The sequence below is a fragment of the Caenorhabditis elegans genome, chromosome IV (genome assembly GCF_000002985.6).
Source record: "Caenorhabditis elegans chromosome IV".
Lineage (NCBI taxonomy): Eukaryota > Metazoa > Nematoda > Chromadorea > Rhabditida > Rhabditidae > Caenorhabditis > Caenorhabditis elegans.
Window position 1 is genome coordinate 11,103,001 of NC_003282.8, and position 22,776 is coordinate 11,125,776.

The 22,776-nt window shown below is 36.5% G+C and overlaps 7 protein-coding genes, 2 non-coding genes and 1 pseudogene across 13 annotated transcripts; 3 read left to right on the forward strand and 7 right to left on the reverse strand.

The window, feature by feature from the left end:
* Positions 1-254: 254 nt before the first annotated feature.
* Positions 255-1,262, reverse strand: T05E11.7 (annotated as a pseudogene). Its single transcript has 4 exons — positions 1,239-1,262; positions 927-1,163; positions 623-857; positions 255-575 (listed from the first exon to the last, which is right to left on the reverse strand). Coding segments are annotated over exons 1-4 (817 nt in total).
* Positions 1,263-1,737: 475 nt separating this feature from the next.
* Positions 1,738-2,824, reverse strand: srlf-24 (SXP/RAL-2 family protein Ani s 5-like cation-binding domain-containing protein). The gene is made up of 2 exons (NM_069674.2): positions 2,570-2,824; positions 1,738-2,172 (listed from the first exon to the last, which is right to left on the reverse strand). The coding sequence occupies exons 1-2, from the start codon at positions 2,816-2,818 to the stop codon at positions 1,813-1,815; spliced, it is 609 nt and encodes a 202-aa protein (NP_502075.1). The 5' UTR covers positions 2,819-2,824; the 3' UTR covers positions 1,738-1,812.
* A 593-nt stretch (positions 2,825-3,417) lies between these two features.
* T05E11.9 lies at positions 3,418-4,579 on the forward strand. Its single transcript, NR_002665.1, has one exon. It is a non-coding gene; the product is annotated as an Unclassified non-coding RNA T05E11.9 (non-coding RNA).
* A 505-nt stretch (positions 4,580-5,084) lies between these two features.
* On the reverse strand, positions 5,085-7,018 carry pigk-1 (Putative GPI-anchor transamidase). The gene is made up of 7 exons (NM_001380460.2): positions 6,902-7,018; positions 6,740-6,857; positions 6,556-6,694; positions 6,301-6,503; positions 6,088-6,246; positions 5,924-6,039; positions 5,085-5,773 (listed from the first exon to the last, which is right to left on the reverse strand). Exons 1-7 carry the CDS (start codon positions 6,999-7,001, stop codon positions 5,649-5,651), a joined length of 960 nt encoding a protein of 319 aa, NP_001366758.1. The 5' UTR covers positions 7,002-7,018; the 3' UTR covers positions 5,085-5,648.
* Positions 7,019-7,101: 83 nt separating this feature from the next.
* rps-5 (Small ribosomal subunit protein uS7) lies at positions 7,102-8,045 on the reverse strand. The gene is made up of 4 exons (NM_069676.7): positions 7,979-8,045; positions 7,612-7,881; positions 7,432-7,560; positions 7,102-7,383 (listed from the first exon to the last, which is right to left on the reverse strand). Exons 1-4 carry the CDS (start codon positions 8,042-8,044, stop codon positions 7,216-7,218), a joined length of 633 nt encoding a protein of 210 aa, NP_502077.1. The 5' UTR covers position 8,045; the 3' UTR covers positions 7,102-7,215.
* Positions 8,046-9,000: 955 nt separating this feature from the next.
* Positions 9,001-9,189, reverse strand: T05E11.10. Its single transcript, NR_056610.1, has one exon. It is a non-coding gene; the product is annotated as an Unclassified non-coding RNA T05E11.10 (non-coding RNA).
* A 751-nt stretch (positions 9,190-9,940) lies between these two features.
* On the forward strand, positions 9,941-13,755 carry clc-9 (CLaudin-like in Caenorhabditis; the record flags this gene model as incomplete). Of its 2 annotated transcripts, NM_001136395.2 has the most annotated exons (6): positions 9,941-10,154; positions 12,201-12,390; positions 12,652-12,753; positions 12,887-13,018; positions 13,246-13,337; positions 13,390-13,755. In NM_001136395.2, the coding sequence occupies 6 exons, from the start codon at positions 9,999-10,001 to the stop codon at positions 13,534-13,536; spliced, it is 819 nt and encodes a 272-aa protein (NP_001129867.1). In that variant the 3' UTR covers positions 13,537-13,755. The 2 variants fall into 2 exon arrangements, with proteins under 2 accessions (NP_001129867.1, NP_502078.3); NM_069677.4 differs by lacking the exon at positions 9,941-10,154 and having other exon boundaries at positions 13,390-13,754.
* Positions 13,732-15,887, reverse strand: imp-2 (Intramembrane protease 2). Its single transcript, NM_069678.9, has 3 exons — positions 15,795-15,887; positions 14,864-15,673; positions 13,732-14,583 (listed from the first exon to the last, which is right to left on the reverse strand). The coding sequence occupies exons 1-3, from the start codon at positions 15,861-15,863 to the stop codon at positions 14,056-14,058; spliced, it is 1,407 nt and encodes a 468-aa protein (NP_502079.1). The 5' UTR covers positions 15,864-15,887; the 3' UTR covers positions 13,732-14,055.
* Positions 15,888-16,297: 410 nt separating this feature from the next.
* On the forward strand, positions 16,298-20,155 carry enpl-1 (Endoplasmin homolog; the record flags this gene model as incomplete). 2 transcript variants are annotated; one of them, NM_001268607.4, is made up of 5 exons in its annotated part: positions 16,298-16,496; positions 16,714-16,783; positions 17,632-18,649; positions 18,724-19,299; positions 19,366-20,155. In NM_001268607.4, the coding sequence occupies 5 exons, from the start codon at positions 16,451-16,453 to the stop codon at positions 19,936-19,938; spliced, it is 2,283 nt and encodes a 760-aa protein (NP_001255536.1). The 2 variants fall into 2 exon arrangements, with proteins under 2 accessions (NP_001255536.1, NP_001255537.1); NM_001268608.3 differs by lacking the exons at positions 16,298-16,496; positions 16,714-16,783 and having other exon boundaries at positions 17,732-18,649; positions 19,366-19,938.
* On the reverse strand, positions 20,133-21,862 carry spo-11 (the record flags this gene model as incomplete). Of its 2 annotated transcripts, NM_069680.5 has the most annotated exons (7): positions 20,133-20,567; positions 20,614-20,704; positions 20,772-20,999; positions 21,047-21,143; positions 21,188-21,422; positions 21,473-21,642; positions 21,688-21,862. In NM_069680.5, 7 exons carry the CDS (start codon positions 21,733-21,735, stop codon positions 20,159-20,161), a joined length of 1,278 nt encoding a protein of 425 aa, NP_502081.1. The 2 variants fall into 2 exon arrangements, with proteins under 2 accessions (NP_502081.1, NP_001294010.1); NM_001307081.3 differs by lacking the exon at positions 21,688-21,862 and having other exon boundaries at positions 20,159-20,567; positions 21,473-21,549.
* Between the last annotated feature and the right edge of the window lie 914 nt (positions 21,863-22,776).

A 22,776-nucleotide genomic window follows, 5' to 3' on the forward strand; every position in this document is an offset into this window, starting at 1 on the left:
CTTGATCTTTTAATACCAGATATGCAATATGTTTCATGGGAATTCAAAGCTTTTGCTTCAAGGTCTTTTTTAGAAAGTTTCCTACTCTTTCACGGTAGCCCATAAGATTTATAGGTTAATAATCTAGGTTCTCCTATTTTACTGTTGCATTTGTACTTTAACAACCTAAAACTTGACACTTGTTCCAGAAATCAAGCCACGATGGGCCAACAAAATATAATAAAATCAAAAAATTTCATTTCACGAGTTCAAAATTAATCCTTGTTCTCAACATTCTTATTCTCATTTTTCGACGGCTTCTCTTCATTATTGAAAATTCCCTTATCAACCTCATTCAATGTCTCATACTGTGGATCTTTTGCATCTGCCTTCTGAACTTTTTCTGGTTGCTTGAATTCTTTCTTCTTTCCCTCATCTTCCTTCTTTTCGTCCTTGAACAAATCTTCACCAAGTCCGTTCAATGTCTCGTATTGCGGGTCCTTCACATCAGCTTTCTCCACTTTTGTTGGAGCTTTGAATTGTTTCTTTGGGTTCTTGTCAGGCCCGAAAAGGTCATTGTTAAGTCCACAGAGTGTCTGAAAATATTTGGGTTTTAGAGACTACAGATTAAAAAAGATAATACCTGATAGTTAGGGTCCTTCTTCGCAGCAACTGCAGCTTCATCCACTGGTTTCTTGAATGCATCCTTTCCTTTAACATCTCCCTTCTTCGCATCTTCCTCATCTTTTTTCGGTTCATCCTTTTTCGATTTCTTCTCTTCAGTTTTTTCCTTCTTTTCCGATTTCTTGCTACTTCCCTTTTTCGACTTTTCATTCTCACTCTTTTTCGATTTTCGATTTTGCTGGCTCATCCGGTTTCTGGAACAGAAATATTTATCGTTAAGGTCTTTTATATAGCTTAAATCATCAGCTAATCTTAATAAATACCTTATCCTCCGCCTTTTCTGGATTCTTCTTCTCCTCCGCACTTCCAGCCGGTTGTTGCGATTTAGAAGATTTTTGAGTCTGTGGCACTGGTGGTCCAGGACTCTCAATTGATGACGGAAGAGCTGCCGGAGAGGCTGTAGTCGGTTTCTTAGATTTTCCACAAACGAAAAGGCTCATTGTAAGACATACGAGTCCAGTAAGTGACCAGAGATGGATTACCACCTCGTTGCAATCGACCTGAAATTCGAACTATCCAAGAAAAGTTCAATGAGAAACGTCCTGGTAACTCCAAGAAATTGACTAAAAATTTACATTTTGCCAAAATATGAAGGCCATTTTTTATCGCCGAGAATCGGTATTCAGAAATAAAATATCTGTTAAAATAAATAGAAGTTTTTCAGATATTGATTTTTATAAGATCTTATCTGCAAAAACAAATTATTGTTTTTTATATCACTTGCGCTTTTCAAGTTCACTTAAATATTAAATTTGTATATTGGTGAAAGAATTTTCAGATTTTTTTCAAAAATTTCAAAAAGCTTCCAAAATGCTTTTCTGGCTTTAGATGCATTTGGCAATTTACCAAAACTTTGACTGAAATTTTTTTTTAAAATTTAAAACATTTGTTGAGTATATACGTAGTATGTAGTATTCCGAGTTGGAAGGCTGATCGTCATCCCCGATCCTGGTTTTCTGCCGACTCTGTGGGTGAGATGAACGTATCAGGAATTTAACGAACTTTTTTGATTTTTTAGCATAATATCTGTCTTGAATGCTTTCATATGTGTGAAAATTGGGATTTGCACAAAAATCCATGCAATATGTTCATTAATTTATTACTTTTTGAATCTGACAAAATAGAAAATACAAAAGCACCACTAATAAATTATTGAGCAGCTTCTTTGGTCTTCTTTCCTTCTTCATCTCCTCCATGTGGTCCTCTCTTCTTATCTCCATTCTTTTTACCAAAATGTTTTCCTCCTTTTCCTCCCTTTCGTCCACCATGACGTCCTCCGAATCCTCTGGATCTTTTAGCAATAAATTCAATTGTGTCAACTTCAACTCCATTTTCGTTACGAAGAGCCTCAATTGCTTCATGTTGAGCCTTTCGGGTTTGATCCTTGTTCTCGCGAATTGCAGAAAGCTTCGTGGCAACTGACGAAAGATTATTGATCACTGTAGTTGTGTTCTTTTTTGTTTCGGCTTGTCTTACAGCTTCCTTCTCTTTGTGCTCTTTGTATGCGGCCTGAAAATTTATGAATATTTTGTCATCTACTTTTTTTCCACTTTAATAAACCGTTAGACGAATTTTAGATCAATTTGTTAGAATATTACACACTACATAGTATGTAGTTGCATACTTGGAAAAAAGACACGCTCAATGTGTACAATAACAACCTAATTATTGTAAAATTGTATTATACATTAATTGTTTGCAGAAGATCCGATTATCGATCTAAAATTACTGTCTCGGGTCTTGGCACAATCGAAACTTTTCAGCTACCGTACCGCAAATACTGTAATTTAGATGTTTTATATTAAATTTAACTGTTTTTTAAATCGAAAAAATTTTCAGAAAACAAGATTTTTTAAAAGCAACCGGGTGTCTACACTTTCTGCCCTAAAACAAAATTTCGACTTACAGCAAATCCATATTTTTCAGCCAAAGATGCAATTTGAGTGTCAGCTTGAGCCAATGTCAGATTCTCATTCTTAAAAACCACTGCGATTTCCTTCCTTCCTTCAGCAGATACATTTCCAAAGAATGATGGGAAGCCGTGATGTTTTCCACCTCTTTTGTGTTCTCCTGGTCCTTTTTCTCTTTCCTCCCCTGGACCGGCATTGACGATTGCAACAAGAGCAATTGTGATGAAGATCAAGTTTTGAGCCATCTGAAATTCTGATTTCAAGCAATTTTTTAAAAATGTAAATAAGGTTTTAGAGAGTTGAAAGCAAAGAATAATGATATTCGAATGAATCTTCAAAATGGTTATATACCATTTGCTCTCTTTATGAAACATAATGTTAGTTGGAGAGATTTTGTATGTAGTTACCATACATTGATACTGATCTTTATATTATCCTCTGCGGGCAGAAAGTTTTTCGATCATTTTTCAATATTTTACAGGTTCAACGTGTACGCACCTTGTTTGATTCGGATGCAAAGATCAAATTATTACGATAGTTGAGAATCAAACTTCAGATTTTTTCGGTTTGCAAAATTTATATAATATTTAGAGAAACTCTTCTTTTTACTTTAAAATGGAGTGGTTTCTCGCACATTCGTACGATTTGCATGGGTCCCCCCGCGCTCGCTATGCATTTTTGTTTTACAAATTTTCCATGTATGCACTGTGAGAGGTCAGTTCTATACTGCCTCTCGGTTTCTATTTATCGAGTGCCCTTGATCATTGCCATCTGTCAACGACAGTTGGTGGGGTGAGAGAGCACGAGAGAGTAGAGACATTCTATTCTATGAGAATTAACATCATTCTATCGGGAGGCTGGGAGACGGACACCCGTCCTTCTCCCCCTCCTCTCAATAAACATATCGATATAAAAGTATGTTTTTCTATTATTTTATCTACGAGATCTGGCACGATCGCGTACGGTAACATGGAGGTCCCACCGAGCCAGGAAATAATTTTGGAGTGCCCCTGTATGTAAGATCGCAGGTTCCAAAATTGTTTCTGCGAACTCAGAGGAGTCAGGAGTTCACCTAAGTGCGCCGAAACCGCTACACCAAGGCCACGCCAATATCTATTTGGATTCCCCCATTCCTATCACCATCAAACCCCTTCCCTTCTATTATTCTATTCTCGTCTGGTTGGAAGAGCATGGAGACAGTTTCCAATACACATCACGCCTCTGCAAAACGGACAAAGCAGATTCTCTTCAAACGGTCAAGGAATTCCCGACGTTGGAACAACTCCCCCTGATGCGGCTTGAGTTTTTTTTCCTTTTGATTATTAGTTGTTCTTTATTAATTCAATCTCTATTCTAGCCTGAGGGCATTATGAGCCAAGTTTGAGCCATTTTATTGTGTTGAGTAGGCAAAGTTCCCCGCACATTTTTTTTGAGTATTGAAAAGACACTAGTTTGAAGAGTTCCCCATTTGCTTTGTATTGTATGTAGATAAGTTACTGTTGAGTAAAATGACCTCTAATTATATTGTTAAGTCCGTTTTCTTAGAATTTCACATTTTGAAATATGTAATTGTGTCTGCCTGAGGCAAAAGAAATTAGTGAGAGTCTGTTGTATTGCATTTTAATGAGATGAGAGTAGGATTTTATTTGGTATAGTTTTTTCATATGGTGTTTATCCTTCTTGAAAGGGCTTTAAACTCTTGCACTAAAACACTAGCGCTTTGAGGGCAAAGCACTTTTGAGAGGGTAGGATGGCATGCCGTCACCGTCATCTGTTCATTTTCTTTTTGGGAATCTGAGTTCTGTAAGCCTAACATCAAAAGCTTCGGGACGAAGCTGCTCAAAAAGGGCGGCATGTGAGAGGTCAGTTCTATACTGCCTCTCGGTTTCTATTTATCGAGTAGAGACATTCTATTCTATGAGAATTAACATCATTCTATCGGGAGGCTGGGAGACGGACACCCGTCCTTCTCCCCCTCCTCTCAATAAACATATCGATATAAAAGTATGTTTTTCTATTATTTTATCTACGAGATCTGGCACGATCGCGTACGGTAACAGCACCTTTAATGTTACTGGAATTTATTGATTTTTCAATATTTCCAACTTATAATATATGTTTTACAGTAAACATTAAAACTTACTGTAACATTCAAGGCGCGTATGTTAAAACTTTTATAGAGCGCGCGCGCGGCGGGACCCATCCGTCTAAATGGAGCTCCCTTGAAAGTCGCTGAAAGCACAGAAAAAATAAGGAAGATTTCAAGGATTTTACAGACCATCTAAAATTACCATTTGGGGAGATAATACAGAAACTATTTAACATAGCCAAATGTAACATTCTCGGCTAAATTACATTGTTTGGGAAATATCTGTATAAATACGGCAATTTTTTTAGTTTTATCTTCCTACTGAATAATCCGACGGATTAATATTATGGTACTGTTTCCACATAGATTATTGTTTTGCGAAAACCTGAATAAGCTAGTGTGTATATTAGAATTTCAACTGAAATTACTATACAAACTTTATGAAAATTTCATGAAAAAAGTACAAGTAAAACAATAAAAATATAGACCAGTATCGAATTAAGTCGGGTAGACAAAATAAATTACCGTATTTCTTCTATTAATATGGCTGCAATACTATTTTTCGATGGCCTTCCCGCTTGCAATATTAATAGGGAGTGCAAGACTATTAGGGAGTGCAATACTAATTTTCAGAACATTTTTCTGACTTTGAGCTTACTAGTTTTTTTCTGAAAAAGCTCGAATCTTATGTAAAAATTCAGAAAATTTGATTTTAATTGTAACATATAAGTTCAAAAACTTCAATCTCGTAGAAATTTTGTGAAAAACTGTTGCAAAATAGGCAAATTTTTTCGTTGAAATCCTGAAGCTAACAAGACGGGCCTGCAATAAAAAAGAGTAAACGCAAGGCTATTAGGGAGTGCAAGACTAATAGGGAGTGCCATACTAATTTTCGGAAGATCTCCGAGGGGCAATACTAATAGGGAGTGCAAGTCTAATAGGGAGGCCATATTAATAGAAGATATACGGTATATAATCCACTAGGATCAAGCCCAGAACTCGTCATCAAGCACGATTTCTTCGCTGAGATGTTGGAATATTCTTGATGATCCAAAGAAGTCGGTCACGCGAACTCGTTTCACATCTTTCGGATAATGATCTTTTCGAACGCCTGGAATACAACGTTTGTATGTAGTGGGACTAGTTCTAGGTTACTAGGAATTTATGTTTTGAAAGGTTTTTACAGGGAAAATGAAGCTTGATTTTGTCAAATTTTATCGTCCTGTGAACTTTCGGAATAATTTAAAATTTTCGAGCTCACCTGTATTTGATAGACATTTTCTAGCTGGACAAGAATCAATATAATCTTGCATATTCGCAGACGAATTCAATGCTTTCACTTCTTTTGTTAGGAAGTTAACAGTGTAATGGGTGTATCTGAAATTTTCTGATTTTTCTATATTTTGACCGAAATTTTAGCCACACCTATCGATAACGTAAACTCCGATATCTGTATCCACATCGTAAGAATAGCTCTCTTCGTGTGTCAAACTGCTAGAAAGACTCAGTACATTTGGTGAATCAATCCATTCATACATTGAAGCACTTCGGCAACTATCAGCAATTACAAGCATTTCGTGATACCTGAAATTATTTTTTGAAAATTCGAAACTTTGAACGATTTAAAATTATATTTACCGGTTATCCTCGAACATCGTTTGAATAGCATACGCCAAATCAACGTTGGTGAGCTCTTCAGAATCTTGGAATTTCATGAAACTGTCTCCTCCGTGGCCAGTGAGATAAATCAGAACATTGCTCTGATGGTCGGTGAGCAGTCTTTTTGAACGAGGTGTCGCCGGATGATGACGTCCTGTCAAAACGCGGATGAAGCTTTCAACCTGAAATAAAAACATCGGAATTTTTTCAATCTATAAATATTCCGAATCTTACAGTGACTTCTTCTCCTCGATAGTCAACTTCCACGTCACTTCCGTAAAGATTTGTTCCCGCTCTGGCGGCGTAAACCGTTCCAGGCCGCGGATTTCTTGAATTACATGGTACGTCTTCTGCCAGCATCATTATAATATTACTTAAATTAAATTACATTTACTTTAGTTTTCCGATATATTCTAACCTGTCAGGAATACCTAATCGTTTGATTGAGTGATAAAGAGCCAAAACGTTGGAGACATGACGATAGTTGAACCAAAATTTCGATGTGCATACGAGAACGGCCCAGTTATTTGTGTGACCTGTAACCTTTTCACTCAAACCGGAACTTCTTTCGAACCGAAACCTGGGGTGTCGAATAATTCATCAATTTTCAGCTGTAGACCTGTGTTAAGAAGAGCTTCGGTTGCAATTATTGCACAGAAAATCAATAGTACATGACGCATACCCGAAAAATATCCTGAAACGCAAGGGGGGAAATTGTGCACTATTGTGTATTGCGGTGGAGCGCATGTTCTACGCGTACAGAATAGTAATGTGGAACATCTGAGAATGACAGGATTATAATGCGAAAAAATTGATGAACAGAAAACAAATAGTATGAACAAACAATACTTTATCAGTTGCCGGACAACCGGATAAAGAAAAACAACAAGTTGCTTATCGGTTGGACTTGGCGACACGCTCGAGCTCATCCTTCTTCTTGATAGCGTAGCTGTTGGAGGATCCCTTGGCGGCGTTGATGAGCTCATCAGCCAAGCATTCGGCGATGGTCTTAACGTTTCTGAAGGCAGCCTCACGAGCTCCAGTGCAGAGAAGCCAGATAGCCTAAAAAGAACTAAATGATTAAACGAATCACCAGGAAAATTAATATACCTGGTTGACTCTTCTGAGTGGGGCAACGTCAACAGCTTGTCTGCGGACAGTTCCGGCACGTCCAATACGGGTGGAGTCTTCACGTGGTCCCGAGTTGATAACGGCGTTGACCAAAACTTGGACTGGGTTCTGAATAGAAACGTGGTAAAATAAAATTTCTACATTTAATCAATGATATACCTCTCCGGTGAGCAAGTAGATGATCTCAAAGGCGTGCTTGACGATTCTGACGGTCATAAGCTTCTTTCCGTTGTTGCGTCCGTGCATCATCAAGGAGTTGGCGAGACGTTCGACGATTGGGCAAGCGGCCTTGCGGAAACGGCGGACTTGGAAGCGTCCAGCCGAATGTGGAAGGTACTTGGCGGACTTCTCCTTAACTGGAATGTAGTCGACAAGGGAGATGTCGGATACATTCACGCTCTGGAGCGACCATTTTCCGAAGAGAGCAACCTGTAAAAATTAATTTAATTTTTTGTTTTACTCTTTTTGGAAATATTTTTATCAATATTTTTTAAATGCAATTTTTAACCAAATACGAAATACAAACCTCTGGAGCTTCGGTAGCCGGAGCGGCGTCGGCGACGACGTTTTCAGATCCCCAGTTATCGGCCATCCTGCAAAATAACAACTTCAGTATAGTTTAAAAAATGATTTAAAAAAATAACAAGAAATATATAAATATTGAGTAACGTTACTATAACCAACAAGAAAATCAAGAAATATTAAAATTTTAATAACGATGATGGAAAATCGTCCTAAATTATTTTCCAAGTTTTGGACACGTTCTCGTTATGAATATGACAAAAAATCAATGATAACAAATCAAATTTAATTTTTTGTTCGCGTAAATATACAAATTTTAGGCCAAATTCGTAAAAAAAACGCAAAAAAATTGATTTTACAAAAAGAAAGTGGGAATTGGGCCTCAATTCTGAGAGTGCTGGTAACTTTCGCGGCGAGATATCTCGTCTTGTAAATTCGGTGTGCCTTTAACCCCGTTTGTCTGCGTCTCTCGTTTCCAACGTTGTCGCGGGAAGTTCCAATTCAATCGCCGTTTCAAAACGAGTTTTATTCGAGCAATTTTAGCATAAAATTGGAAAATTAAAGTTTAACAGTCGATAAATGAATCCCAAACATTTTCACGATATATTTTTTCAGGATTTTGCATTTTACAGGAAGAAAAAGCGGAAACCAAAAACAATTGTTGTAAACCAATAAATTGTGATCTGAACGAAATAATGTTTTTATGCCAAATTTAGCTGAATTCAAAATGCAAATCAAATTTTAAAATAATTCTACATCCGAAAGGTTTTAGACAATGCATTTGAGACCGAAAGATGTCTACCAAGTAATGTGTCTGCTGAAAGTTCGAGATATTGCACGGACTTTGGAAAATGGAAACCAAAAAAGTAAACAGTATTCTAAGATAGTACTTAATCTGAATTGGAAATAATATCTAATTGATATACGTATCTTCTTCAAGCGCAAACCTCTGATTTTATTATAAAATTTTCTTGATAACTTTAAATAGTCTTTTATAAAGTTACGAGTTTTCTTCTATCCACAAATCAATAAATCACAATATTTTGTCGTTTTCCTCTCACTTCACCGACATGATTCGTGTGGCTTTTCTAATTTCTTTTCTTCGTTTTCATCCATTTGCCACGTCAGTTGTCGTGCGTGTGCTCGTCACACTTGTGCTCTGAAGAGAGCATCACAATTTATCCCATGCCCGTGACACTCTAAAATACACAGAGAGTCGGTCCAAAAATGTTTAGTTTTCGATTTCCAATTATTACTTTCTGGCTCATCTTCTTCTTCGTTTTCTTTTTCTGTCCACGAAGAATCTGAACTTTTATGTTTCTCGTAGAACTTACTTTTTGGAAATTTTTGAATCTCAACTATATAGTACTTGATTGATATACTTGTATTGGTAATTGTAATCATAAACATATTGAAGTTAATAATAAATTGCCTGCAATGTACCTACACGTGTGCCTATGTACCACAGTTCATCTGAACCTCAGTATTCACATTTTTTTTGTATTTATTACTTCATGAAACTTTTAAAAGGTTTTTGAAAAGACAAAATAAAAATAGCTAAAAATCGAATTTCATGCCAAAACACGGAATGTAACCGGTGGGCAGGCAGGCAGGCAGATACGAAGGCGTGGCGTGCCTGCATACAATTTTTGTAAAATTTGGAACCTTTCAAAACTACAAACTCCATAGGATAACTATATAAACCTCATCCCATTTCGTGGTACTGTAATTTGAAGATTTCCCAACCCTTTCTTGATGCATGATTTAAAAAAAATATATTTTTACCAAAAGATTGACACATTTGAAAACTCCAAGTAAATTTAAGACTTTACATTTGAGCCAGAAACCCTGTCATACCATAACCTTCCAAAAACAATTTACGGCCATTTTCTCAGTTCCCAAACAATAAAATGGGGAGCGCCCACGGGTTCCCAAGCTGATTTCTATTGTTATTTTATCATTTTTATGACCAACACAAAACATCAGAGAGCTTTTGCATTCTGTTCTCATTGTTTTTTTCTGCAATGCCTGTCTCTACAATTTCCTATTCCTCTGAATCTATAGAGTTGGGATCAATTGGATCGAGAGATCCACGAGTTATTGCATCTAATTCTAGAAACATTGTTACGCGGCATCAAGAAGACAATCTGAAGAAACGGAGAATACACAAAAAGATTAAAGTAAGAGTTTTCCAAAATTAAATATTCTACATTTGCTCTTATTTCCAAATCATATTAAAGTTAGAAAATTGTGTTTAAGCTCTTCCAAATGAGATAGCAATTCCACATTTCATATTTGAATTGTTCTATGTAAAAGTCATGTAACCGGTCTCGACAGGACCTAAAATTTTGTCATATGAAATTCGAGCAAACGTGTATGCGCCTTCAGAGAGTACTGTAGCAGCTACCTGATGATTCTTAATTTCTTCCAATTTTTCCATTCGTTTTCTCTCAAGAGTTTTATGTTTATTTTGAAAGTTCAAGCATTCATTTAGATTTGGAAGGAATAAAAAGTGAAGAAGTACAGTACTCTTCAAAGGCGCACACAGTTTTGACGTCCTTAAATAGAACAAGTTTCAGTCGGATCGAGATATTTGATTCCGAAATGCCTTCCTTTTTTGACATCTACCTCATTTTCAAATCATTGGGAATTGTCAATATTTGTTTACTTTATAAATATGAGTAATGTTTAAAATAATGACCACATACATGAATACTCTGGAAATTCTACACGAAAATATTCTTATGCAAAAATACTTTCCAAATCTACTTGCAATTTAAATGTGACAAATTAATATGATTACTTCCCATCAGAATATTCAAATGCTCAAACTAAATATGATGAAGATGATTCAGAATCGAAACAAATAAATGATCAAATCGTTGCAATTTCCTGTCCCTCCCAGTTGGCAAACAGCCAGATAGTGTACTATACTTCTTCAAGTGAGAATATATAAATCCAAAACAAAAATATGTGAATCATCAAGTGAACAGAATTCATTGTCAAACAATATTTAGACGAAGAATATTGAATTCTTCACAGTTACCGTTTCGTTTTTTTACACTTAACCCTTCAGACTTTGTAACTGTATAGTTGGAAAGCAGTAGGGTGAAATCAAATTTTTAGAACTATAATTTATCTTGAAATGAAAATTTCTAAAGAAAGTTATTCAAAATGATGTATGCCTTGCATTTTGGTATAACCCTATAAAATGATGTAAGCAGTGAATTTGTCTGAAAATAGTTCAAGCGATTCCAAAATAATTTCATTGGCACTTTCTTATTGGATTGATGATTGAAAAATGCTTTCCAAACAAATAACTTGCTTTTTGATTCTATATTTGAAGTTGTTTATTTGCATTTAAAATTTTGATTCATATGTATTTAAATTTAGATGTTTCATTTTATCGAACCACTTTGGAAAGTACCAAATTTGGAATCTATTTTAGCAGTTTAATAAAATCATAGCGTAAATACATTTTTCTTTTAATTTAATTTTTTAGAAGATCTATGTAGCAACAAAGTACTTCAAAAAATATATCCAAAATCTTTTTTTCAAATTTGCAACATACATTTCTGTCATAGTGAAATCATTTTGAATAGCTTGATCTGAAAAATACTTTTTGAAATTTAGGTATAGAAACCCAATTCTGAATTTGGAATGTTTCATACGTTAGGCTACATTATTATTTTATTGAACTTTGTTTTACAAAACTAATATTTCATATCGCAGTTGGTGGAATTTTCCCCGATGACTTTTTACTTCAGTTTTATTAAATCTAATTTTTGCTTTGGAATTATATTAAATTGAGCTATAATATTGAGACTTCGAAAAAATAGTATAAAATATAAATTATTTTCACTGTCTTGCACTCTCCCAAATAGTTTAGAGCCCCCAAAAAAATTATCTAGATATTTAAATATGCAGATTCTATTTGGTAAAATGTTGTCTTTTCTTCCGATCATCAGGTTCGTGATGATAAGCTGACCATCAGTCACCATCATGAATCATAGTTCAAAAATATCTGTCTATTCGTTTGCTCACGCTTTTTTGGAAGAACAGCTTTTTAGAACATGGAATGTAAGGAACAGCTCGAAACAAGATTTTTTTCTGATATACGATATTTTTAATCGAATAACTACTCTCGTGCTTCCCCAATTCTCCAATATTATTTAAAAGCTTTTTTTTTTTAATTTTACATATCCTGCTGTAATTTAATTTTTCAGATGGCTTCACGCGGCCGTATATGTTGCATTGGCTTTTCATCGACATTCGCCATAGTCTCAATGATTCTTCTTGCAATATGCATGTTTTCGGCTTCATTCCGATACAACTTAGATAATTTGGGAGGTGTTAAAGATTACGGATTGTTCAGATTTTGCTATACGCCAAAATCTCAACCATTATCAAGAGATGGTAAGTACATAAAATTAGTTATATAGTGCTAAAATTTAATTTTGTATTCTATATCTACAATCGAAAAGTGGAAATTTTGGAAGTTGACCAAAAAATTTACTAACAGTTTTATTTTTTTCCTTTTTTATTATTCACATCTGAACACTGTGTTTGTCAAAACATGAACCAACGCTAAAAATTACTCTAAAAGATATTTTGGAAAATTTGGTAAATTAGCTGTCGTACGATATGTAAAACCCAAATTAAAATTAATTATTCCAGATGATAGTAACTCAAAGACTTGTCATCTCCGTAACTACATCAACTCTGCACATTGTCAAGAGGGTGGTTCTCACACTCAACCATCCAGGGACTGCTTTGGAGGTAAGAAATTGAAATATAGTTATCTAAAGAATTAAAAAAAAACCAAAAACCCTTGTTTTAGACAGTCTTGGTTTTGGTAGCTTGCAATTTTTACAAAAAAAAACCATGCACCAATCGTTCTTAATTTGTTTAGATTTCGAATTGGCATCAATTATTCTGATTTCTGCGTCTCTTGGATGTTGTATTCTTGCAATTTGCTTCGCGATTTGCACAATTTTCACGTCATTTGGTGCACTTGCTCATAGTGTCGTTCTGATTGCAGCAGGTTCGTTTTTGTAATTATTATGGAGACTAAAACCGTTTTTGATATCGACGTTAAAACGCGCTCCACGGCCAATTGAAATGCTCCGCCCCGCAACCATGGGTCTCGTTAGGTCGTTAATTCCTAACGAGACCCATGGTTTGTGGGCGGAGCGTTTTCAATTGGCCGTGGAGCGCGTTATAACGTAGATTTCAATTTTAAAAGTTGATTCATCACTGAAATAATTTCAGCAATGTGTTCTCTATCTGGATTTTTGACGTATACCTACTATTACGAATTGAAAGACAATCAATATGAATTGGTATCCGGATATCAGTTTCAGGTTTGTTCATATTTGCAAAATTAAAGTTATTTACAAAAATTCGAAATTTCAGATTCATTACGGTTGGGCATATTATGTTTTTGGTTTTTCTTCCCTCCTACAGTGGGCAGCTTTCGTGTGTAGTCTGTTTGGTTCTGCATTCGTTCTCGTTCACAAAAATAAAAAACGACAGTCCAAAGTAACAAGTACATCACTCTAAAACTTTCACATTTCGACCAATTTCTTTTCACTTTTCAAAAATATTGCTCTTTCGCGGGTGTCATCCCCAAAACTCTTTCACCTTATTATGTTGATATGTTAGCTAATAATGTAACAGGATATTTTGATTTTCTGAATGACATTTGATAGCTACTTCGTTATTGTGGTCTGTATATATTTAAAAAAAGATGAACGTATAAATAAATTCAATGCATTTATAGAATAAGTTACTAAATACATGTAAATAAATATGAAAACAAAATACCTTTTTTGGTTCAAACAGGACAGTAAGGGGGTTGGAAAAGCTAAAAAGACCCGGGAAAACGGAAGATAACAATGGAAAGGACAGGAATCAGAATGATTATGCTAGGATGTGGTGGGACATGGAATCGAGTTGAATTAAATGACTAGAATATCTAGAAATAGTCAAAAGTACGATAAGTTAGGTTTTCCAATTCAAGTATTCTTCGAAAACAGAATAACAAGCAGGAATAGCATACTTTAGACTATTTTAAATCATTTAGTTATTTTTCTTGCCGGAGTCTACTTTCTTTCGATTTTCTTCGTTATCCACATGTCTTGATTCATCGTAGTTCCATAAAGCCGAAAGTTCTCCACGGATCACAGCAAGAAGGAGGGGTACGAAAAGACAACACGGCACCAAATAGAGAAGAGCTGGTTGAGCAGCCTTGAAGTGATGCATAACAGCCATAGTGATGAAAAGTCCAGCCATGTAAGCGACGACAGTAACCACGAAGTAGTATCGTCCTTTCAAGGATCCTTGTGGAGCCTTCGACTCGGCAGTCGTTTGAACAACTCTGTAGTCGAACCGACGAAGGAGAGCAATGAAGATTCCAGGGATAACAATGTCTCCAAGCCCAAGCATACTGTGCTTACTGGCTTCCATTATTCCATTTCGATAGATATCTTGAGGGAATTGGAGCAAAATCGGAGCATCAATTCCTTTTGCGACAGATGTCATCACGTCTGTTCCGAAAACCCAGAAGATGTCATAGAAAAAGAGACCAACGAGAAGAAGGGATCCAGCCTGTAAAAAAAATTAATAATGATATTAATTAGTCTTTTCAATGAAATTTTTTTAAAACCTATTTTTGCAAATAACGGTTTGATATTTAAAAGTTTCTTTTAAACAGCTTTAGGCCAAAATTGAGAACTATTTACTTTGTCCAAATATTTCAAGTTAGTTCAAAAATATATTATTACTATCTGGTCAATTGAAATTATTCTTCCATTCAGTAAGCGTAATTGTAGCTTTTTTGTCTTATTACAAAAATATTGCTATATTTTTTAATAATTGTTAAATTTACCTTGAAACTGGCCAAATGAAGACGTTCGATTCCCAAGATTGAGAAGCTCACTCCGATAATATTATTGGTGATCCAGTGTCTTTTCAGCAGGTGAGAAATGAGAATTGGAGAGCACATCAATAAAGCGATGATATCGTAACGATCAAAGTCAATTTTGAAAAGATATTCCGTTTCCTTTTTCTTCGCATCTTCGATATCACCCTCTTCCATTTCCTTATTTCCCTTTTTGAGAGAGAATAAGTACGGAGCATTGAATCTTAAGAAGGATGGAACCAGTGGCATCTTTTTGAGAAACGCGGTAACAAATGGCTTCAACAGAGACGCGAAAGCGTTGACTCCTTCGAAACAGATGAGGAAAGTCAAGAGTTGCATACATTCTGCTTTTTGAATTGTTGGTAAGTTGGTATAAGCGTATGTAGCCGCATTTTGAATTGCTTCTGGAACGCGTTCTTGAGGTATCCTTGACGCCAAGCGGAGCAAGAATGGCTCGGAAGGCCCAGTAGTCGTAGTATTAGCGGTATAGCTGATAATAGTGCTATTGATCTTCTGGACATATTCTTCGGGAACTCGCAGAATTTGGAAGACTCTGGCAACCCAAAGGAAGCGTTCGGCGGCAGGCTTGAAGAAGAGGTAGAGACCGAAGAGAACCAGAGAAGCAGAAATAGGGAATTTCCTGGCTTCTCTCATAGTGATCGAACCTTCAATAAGTCGCTTCTTGTCAATATTCGTCCTTATGTATTGAGCTGAACGAATCGATCCAATGATGATGCAGAGGATAGACATTCCGTAAAGCGCCAACGAGCTTGTAGCCTGAATGAAAAATTGATTTAAAAAAGTTCGCATGGCTATTTATCACATTTAATAAAAACTTCGTTGTAATTTTATACTTGTCCACTTCATTTATTTTACAAAATTTCAGTAAAAATCTCACCTGTTCTTCGAATGTAAAAACTGTGACATTGCTAGCCGTCGGCGGGATTTCGGTCGCTGCTTCAGCCATGTCGCGAAAGGTTTGAATTCCCAACTGGAAAAACTGAGATTAAGAAATGGAGGTATATTGCCTGATTGAGATGAGAAACCGGTTTATGAGACGGATAAACAAGTAAGTTTGCTGAGTAACGATCACAAATTTCACAAATTCTCAAGACAAGTGAGATGATTAATTTCTATAAGGATTAATTTAGATGATCCGAACATTACTTGAGTGACTGTTATAATAGAAAGACTGAAAAATCGTCTTTTAAATTAACATATTCCATATTGCTGGATCCGGCAAACAAAAACAATGTTCCAGGACACTCACTCCACGTGTTCTGAGCTGTCGTCTCGGTCGTTGATTGGCTGATTCCGCCTCTGTTTGCAACTAGTAACGCGCCGCAGTTTGCAGTTTTCAGTGAAGGACAACGTGTTTGCAAGAGACGCAGACACTGTGCGGCACTTGCAAATTGGGGCGGGACTTTTAGGGACACGTCGAGAAGGGGTGAGCCCCGGCGAAAGAAAGCAAACAAGCGGAGAGAAAAGGGGAGTAATTGACCGTTGGAAAGACACCTCATTCCATTTATTCTCGGTCGTTAGGAAGAGACGGCGATGAGATTCCTTTTGGTGGGCTTCGTCGCCCTTCTGGCTGTTTCAGGTATGTCTTTTTATTGATTTTCAGAGCTTAGTGAGCTTTAAATAGAAAACCGTAGTTTTGAAATTGTAAAAAAAATTTTTAAGCTTAAATGTACGCTGAAAATATTAAAACTGTGTTCACAGAATAAAAACATTAGGCTTTATTTTTTCATTCTGTGCATACACGCCACGCAGTTTTTGAATTCACGTTTTTATTCCCAACAATCATCACTTTTCAGCCTTCATTCCAAATGTCTACGCCGAAGATGAAATCGAAGACGCACCAAAGGAAACCAAAGAAGAAACAAGGTAATTTTTGATAATTTGATTATTATGAAAAATTGCAATTTGAAAAAGTCTAGAGAATTTTGAATTGTGTTTCGTACATTTTTTGAACAATTTCGTGAATATGTCGAAATCAGAATCAATAACCTTGTTAATTTTTAATTAGATCTAATATATCAGAAATATCTTTCGAATTCGTTTTTCGCTCTTAATATTGAATAGTTACAGTTTTAGCTGGATTAAGTGTTCCAAAAAGATAAATCACATTTTCTTCCACTTTCCAAATAAATTGACCTGTCACTACGTGTCTGTTCCTTTTCCTGGTTACTCTGAACTATCTCAATATTTGTCTACCCCCGGCCTCAGCCAAAACTTTTGAACGGTACCAGGTCGCGTCAGTCCACTTGGTGACTCTCATCCGTTTTGCACACTATTTTGTACTCCCGCGGAGCACTATTTGATTGAGTCTTGCCCTTTGTCGGAATGCAAACAGACTCGATCTACTGCTAGGTTATCTTATCTTGTTTGTGTTTCCTTTTTCTCAAATAAGAAAAATCGGCTGAAGGGTCAAGAGAGACTAAAAGGGTTATCTCCGACCTAGATAATTTAACGTATGCTTTCCTAGATTCACGTAATAGCCTGTCAAGGACGGAGATACGAATCACAAGATTTAATCTTCTGCTAATGGAAGGTGTAGTATTAGGGATGCCATACACGGATTAGAAGTGAACGCATTATTTTCTAGGGTTTCTGATAAAATTTTGGAAAATTAAAGATCAAAACTGTACAATTAAAACACAATACAGTTTAAAACAATTTAAAAATATAACTAGTTAACAAAAAAAATTGAAATTGATAAATAATATTTTCAGAGAGGAAGATTCGATCAAGCTCGATGGACTATCTGTCTCCCAGATCAAGGAGCTCCGCTCAAAAGCCGAGAAACACGAATTCCAAGCCGAAGTAAACCGAATGATGAAACTTATTATCAACTCTCTCTACAGAAATAAGGAGATTTTCCTCCGTGAGCTTATTTCTAATGCTTCCGATGCTCTCGACAAAATTCGTCTTCTTTCCCTCACCGATCCAGAGCAACTCCGTGAGACTGAAGAGATGTCTGTTAAAATCAAGGCTGATCGTGAAAACCGCCTTCTTCACATTACCGACACAGGAGTTGGTATGACTCGTCAAGATTTGATCAACAATTTGGGAACTATTGCACGCTCTGGAACTTCAGAATTCTTATCCAAACTTATGGACACTGCCACTTCTTCTGACCAGCAACAAGATCTTATTGGACAATTCGGAGTCGGATTCTACGCTGCCTTCCTTGTTGCCGACCGTGTTGTCGTAACCACCAAGAACAACGATGATGATCAGTACATTTGGGAATCTGATTCAGCTAGCTTCACCATCAGCAAAGACCCACGTGGAAACACATTGAAGCGCGGAACTCAGATTACATTGTACCTCAAGGAGGAGGCAGCAGATTTCTTGGAGCCAGATACCCTCAAGAACTTGGTGCACAAGTATTCCCAATTCATCAACTTTGACATTTTCCTCTGGCAATCCAAAACTGAAATGGTGGAAGAAGCAGTTGAAGAGGAACCAGCCACCACTGAAGACGGAGCTGTTGAAGAAGAGAAGGAAGAAAAGAAAACCAAGAAGGTTGAGAAGACCACCTGGGATTGGGAGAAGGTCAACAACGTTAAACCTATTTGGATGCGCAAACCAAATCAGGTCGAAGAAGACGAATACAAGCAATTCTACAAGAGTATCACCAAGGATTCGGAAGAGCCACTGAGTCACGTGCATTTCAGTGCTGAAGGAGAAGTTTCCTTCAGATCTATCCTCTACGTTCCAAAGAAGTCTCCAAATGACATGTTCCAGGTAAGAATATTGAAAGTTATATAGCATTTGTTTTAATTGCGTTTAGTTATTTTCAACTAATAATGTTATTTCAGAACTACGGAAAAGTTATCGAAAACATCAAATTGTACGTTCGTCGTGTCTTCATCACTGACGATTTTGCCGATATGCTTCCAAAGTATCTTTCCTTCATTCGCGGTATCGTTGATTCAGATGATCTCCCACTCAATGTCTCCCGTGAAAACCTCCAACAGCACAAACTTCTCAAGGTTATCAAGAAGAAACTTGTCCGTAAAGTGCTCGACATGCTCAAGAAACTCGACGGAGCCCAATTCGATGACTTCTGGAGCGAGTTCTCTACCAATATCAAGTTGGGAGTTATGGAGGATCCATCCAACCGTATGCGTCTTGCTAAACTTCTCCGCTTCCAGTCTTCTAATGATGCTGACAAAACAACTACTCTTGCCGCCTATGTCGAAAGAATGAAAGAAAAGCAAGACGCCATTTACTACATGGCTGGAACTTCCAGAAAGGAAGTTGAAACTTCTCCATTCGTAGAGAGACTCATCGCTAAGGGATACGAAGTTTTGTTCCTCACCGAAGCTGTTGATGAGTACTGTATTCAAGCTATGCCAGAATATGAATCAAAGAAGTTCCAAAATGTGGCTAAGGTGAGTATTGAAGGCTTTTTTCTTTAGTGGCTATGATGTTTTACCTATCAACATGCTATTTTTCAGGAAGGAGTTACCATCGATGATGGAGAGAAGGCCAAGGAAGCCCACAAGGGTCTTGAAGAGGAGTTCAAGCCACTTACTGACTGGCTCAAGGAAACTGCACTCAAGGATCTGATCGAGAAAGCAGTTGTTTCTCAACGTCTTGTCAAATCACCATCTGCCCTTGTTGCCTCTTCCTACGGATGGTCTGGAAACATGGAGCGCATTATGAAGTCGCAAGCTTATGCTAAGGCAAAGGATCCAACTCAAGACTTCTATGCTACTCAGAAAAAGACATTCGAGATTAACCCACGCCATCCAGTTATCAAGGAGCTTCTCAAGAGAGTCACTGCTTCTGAAGAAGATACCACCGCTGCTTCTACTGCCAAGCTTCTCTTCGAAACTGCCACTCTTCGTTCTGGATTCTCACTTCAAGATCAAGTTGGTTTTGCTGATAGAATCGAAGCTGTCCTTCGCCAATCGCTCGATGTTTCCCAAGATGCTCAAGTTGAAACCGAACAGCATATTGAAGAGGCTGAACCAGAGCCAGAAGCCGCTGAAGAAACAACGATTGAGGAGGAGCACTCTGAGCTCTAAACAATGTAAAACATCTCCCCATTCCATTAGCTTTATGCACTCGATGATATTGTGATAAGATAAGATAACTTGTGTTGTTTTCTATTTATTTAATGTTGTTTCTCCCCCCACTTCTCAGTCTCAGTACTTCTCGAACACTTTACGGTTCCTTTCCCCTTTTGTGGTTGTAATTGCAATATATTGCATTTGAAACTAAAATAAAATCTGTTTCATATTATTTTCAATCACTATCATTATCTATCATATTCTGGAACTTTTCTTCAGCATCCGAATCTATATAGTCATCGTCTTTTGCTTCCCGATCATCATCTGTCGACAGCGAACATTGTGAATCTTCGTGGTACTCGTTTATAATCGTCTCTGGTTGAATCGGAATTTCTTTTTCTATCGACATGACTCTCGGAGCAATCAAGAATCGAGCCATATACTCCTGTCCGCACATATTTATTGATTCAAGTTCCATTTTAAATTTATTCTGAATCATCCAGTCTAATTCTCGTGTCACCACTATTTCTCCGAGTTGAATCGATCGAGGAATCATCTTCTCAATTTTCACAAAATCAGTTCGAACCAATGGAAGACATTGTGATTGATCGATGGTGAAACGATGAAAATCAGTTGGGAAAAGACTGGAAATTTGTTGAAATTATGAAAATAAATATAAAATCGTCTTACCCGATCCATTCAATCGTTGGAACAAAGGCTCCTCGGCCTTCGGCAAATTCTTTCGTAGGTCCATATTTGTAAGTCAAGTAGATTTCAATACCTTAATTGAATTTAAGTATTACTATTTTTAATATAGTTATTTTTTAAATCCTTTATTAAAAATTCACCATGCGGATCAGCGTCAAACAGTCCGTATATTGGAAATTTTCTTTTTTCACTCAACATTTTCAGAACATTTCGAGTTGCAATATCCGGATATCCTTTCGAAGTTGCTAGAATCCCACGTGGAAACATTGCTTGAAAATTTTCATCCATTAATTTTTGAAAAGTTGTGTCTTTCTCAACAACAAGTATGAAATCGGCTTCTGATATTATATTCGAAAATAACAGTGCATCTGAAACACCAGCGTTGATCATTTTTAAATGTTTTTTATTACCTTACCTGTGATCAAAACTTCTTGAACTCTCGCATCAATTACACCAACATTCTCAACTAAAAAAGTAATTGCTCCACGAATTATCCCGCGTCCACAAGAGAGCTGAAATTTGGAAATTATTTCTTGTTTATTAATGTCACACTGACAATGTTTAAATTAGCCCGACTTTCATTCAAAAGCTCACAAATTGATTTTATTGAACTGTCTAAATATTTCTGGTTTCCATAAACTGCTTTATGTTCATAATACAATTCTCTTTTCGTTGATCTTTTGTCATTTTCGAGCAAATCATAAACTTGGTGAAGACAGTGCAAATCTCTATCCAATTTTCCTTTCCTCTTTGCTGTATAACGAAGGCAAAAATGTGATTTACTAGTCGATCTGAAAAAAAAAACAAAATTACTCAAACATTTTCAACAGGAACTTATTACATTCTCAAAGTCAACGATTTCTCTTTGTTATCCATTTGCCTTTTAATATCTGCAAGAGCGAATTCAATTTTTCTCATAGCTTGTTCCTTCGGTGGTATTACTTCATCGTCAAGAAAACTGTCATCAGAATCATCAGAATCCGAATAAATAGTGGATTGTTGAGATTCTACCTGAAAATTGCAAAATTAGATTTGAATCAGCAATATTAAGCTTACAGATCCGGGCTCATGATCGATATTTGGGTTGAAAGAATATTCATACATGCTTTAAACTAATTAGTAGAACAAAAATACAGATAAAATGGAATAAAACTTTGATAAAACTTGGACGCAAGCTAATAAGGCTCCAGCTGCAAGATACAAAAAGTCAATAATCGAAAGGACCATACGTGAAAATAAAGCACGGGTCCCGCAGCGAATCGGAGTAGTACTGTAATTTTCGTCAGATTTTTAATACTCGGCGCCGACGAGTCTCAATGTTCGATCTTCTTTTCTATATTCTTAAATTGACATTTTTCTTCAAAAAATATTTTAAAATGCATTTCTTAAATATAACTCGGTTTTTCTCAATCCCTGCCGAAAAACCACAGCTTAAATGCAATTTTGAAGCGAATGACTGCACCATTCATTTCGTCGCAGTCGAAGAAGATTTTTATAGAATATAAAATTTATGTATAGTATTCATTTTTTTCTTAAACTAGCATTAAATGTTGTTGCGCTGAAATATTTTTGCTATATTAAATTTCCTTCAAATACTTTATTCAAATAGTCATAATGAAGCTCTGATATGGTCTATATCTACCGTAGTCTTCTTGTATTTTCCACTATTCCTTCTTTTCTTGTCTCTTTTCCCATTCATTTGTCCTCTCCGCCGCAATGGCCCGTTTCCAATGCAGGCAGACATGCAGAGTGTCTGCGTCTCTCCATTTCCAATAGTGTTTCTCCTCACTTTGCCTCTCTGGCCAATCGACGCTCGGCGCGTCCACTGCATACATTCAAACCTTCTTCTTCCCCAGCTGCTTAGTCTAACACACAATTTAGACCATTTTTCATGGATTTTCTCGGTTTTCAGACGAATTTCACGATATCAAGCGATACTAGTTATCAGTATACACTTATACGTCGTTGGAAAACGAAAAAACCTCTCAGGATTCATGAAAAGTCGATTCGTACACGTCACTACTTATCGATTTTTTCACAATCTTTAGAAATCGTCAATCTTTTAGTTTTTTCTTAGCTTTTCTTATCTCACTAGCTCACAAAGGGCCCCCGAAGAGTTCTCCGTGTTTTATATGCGCTAGAAAT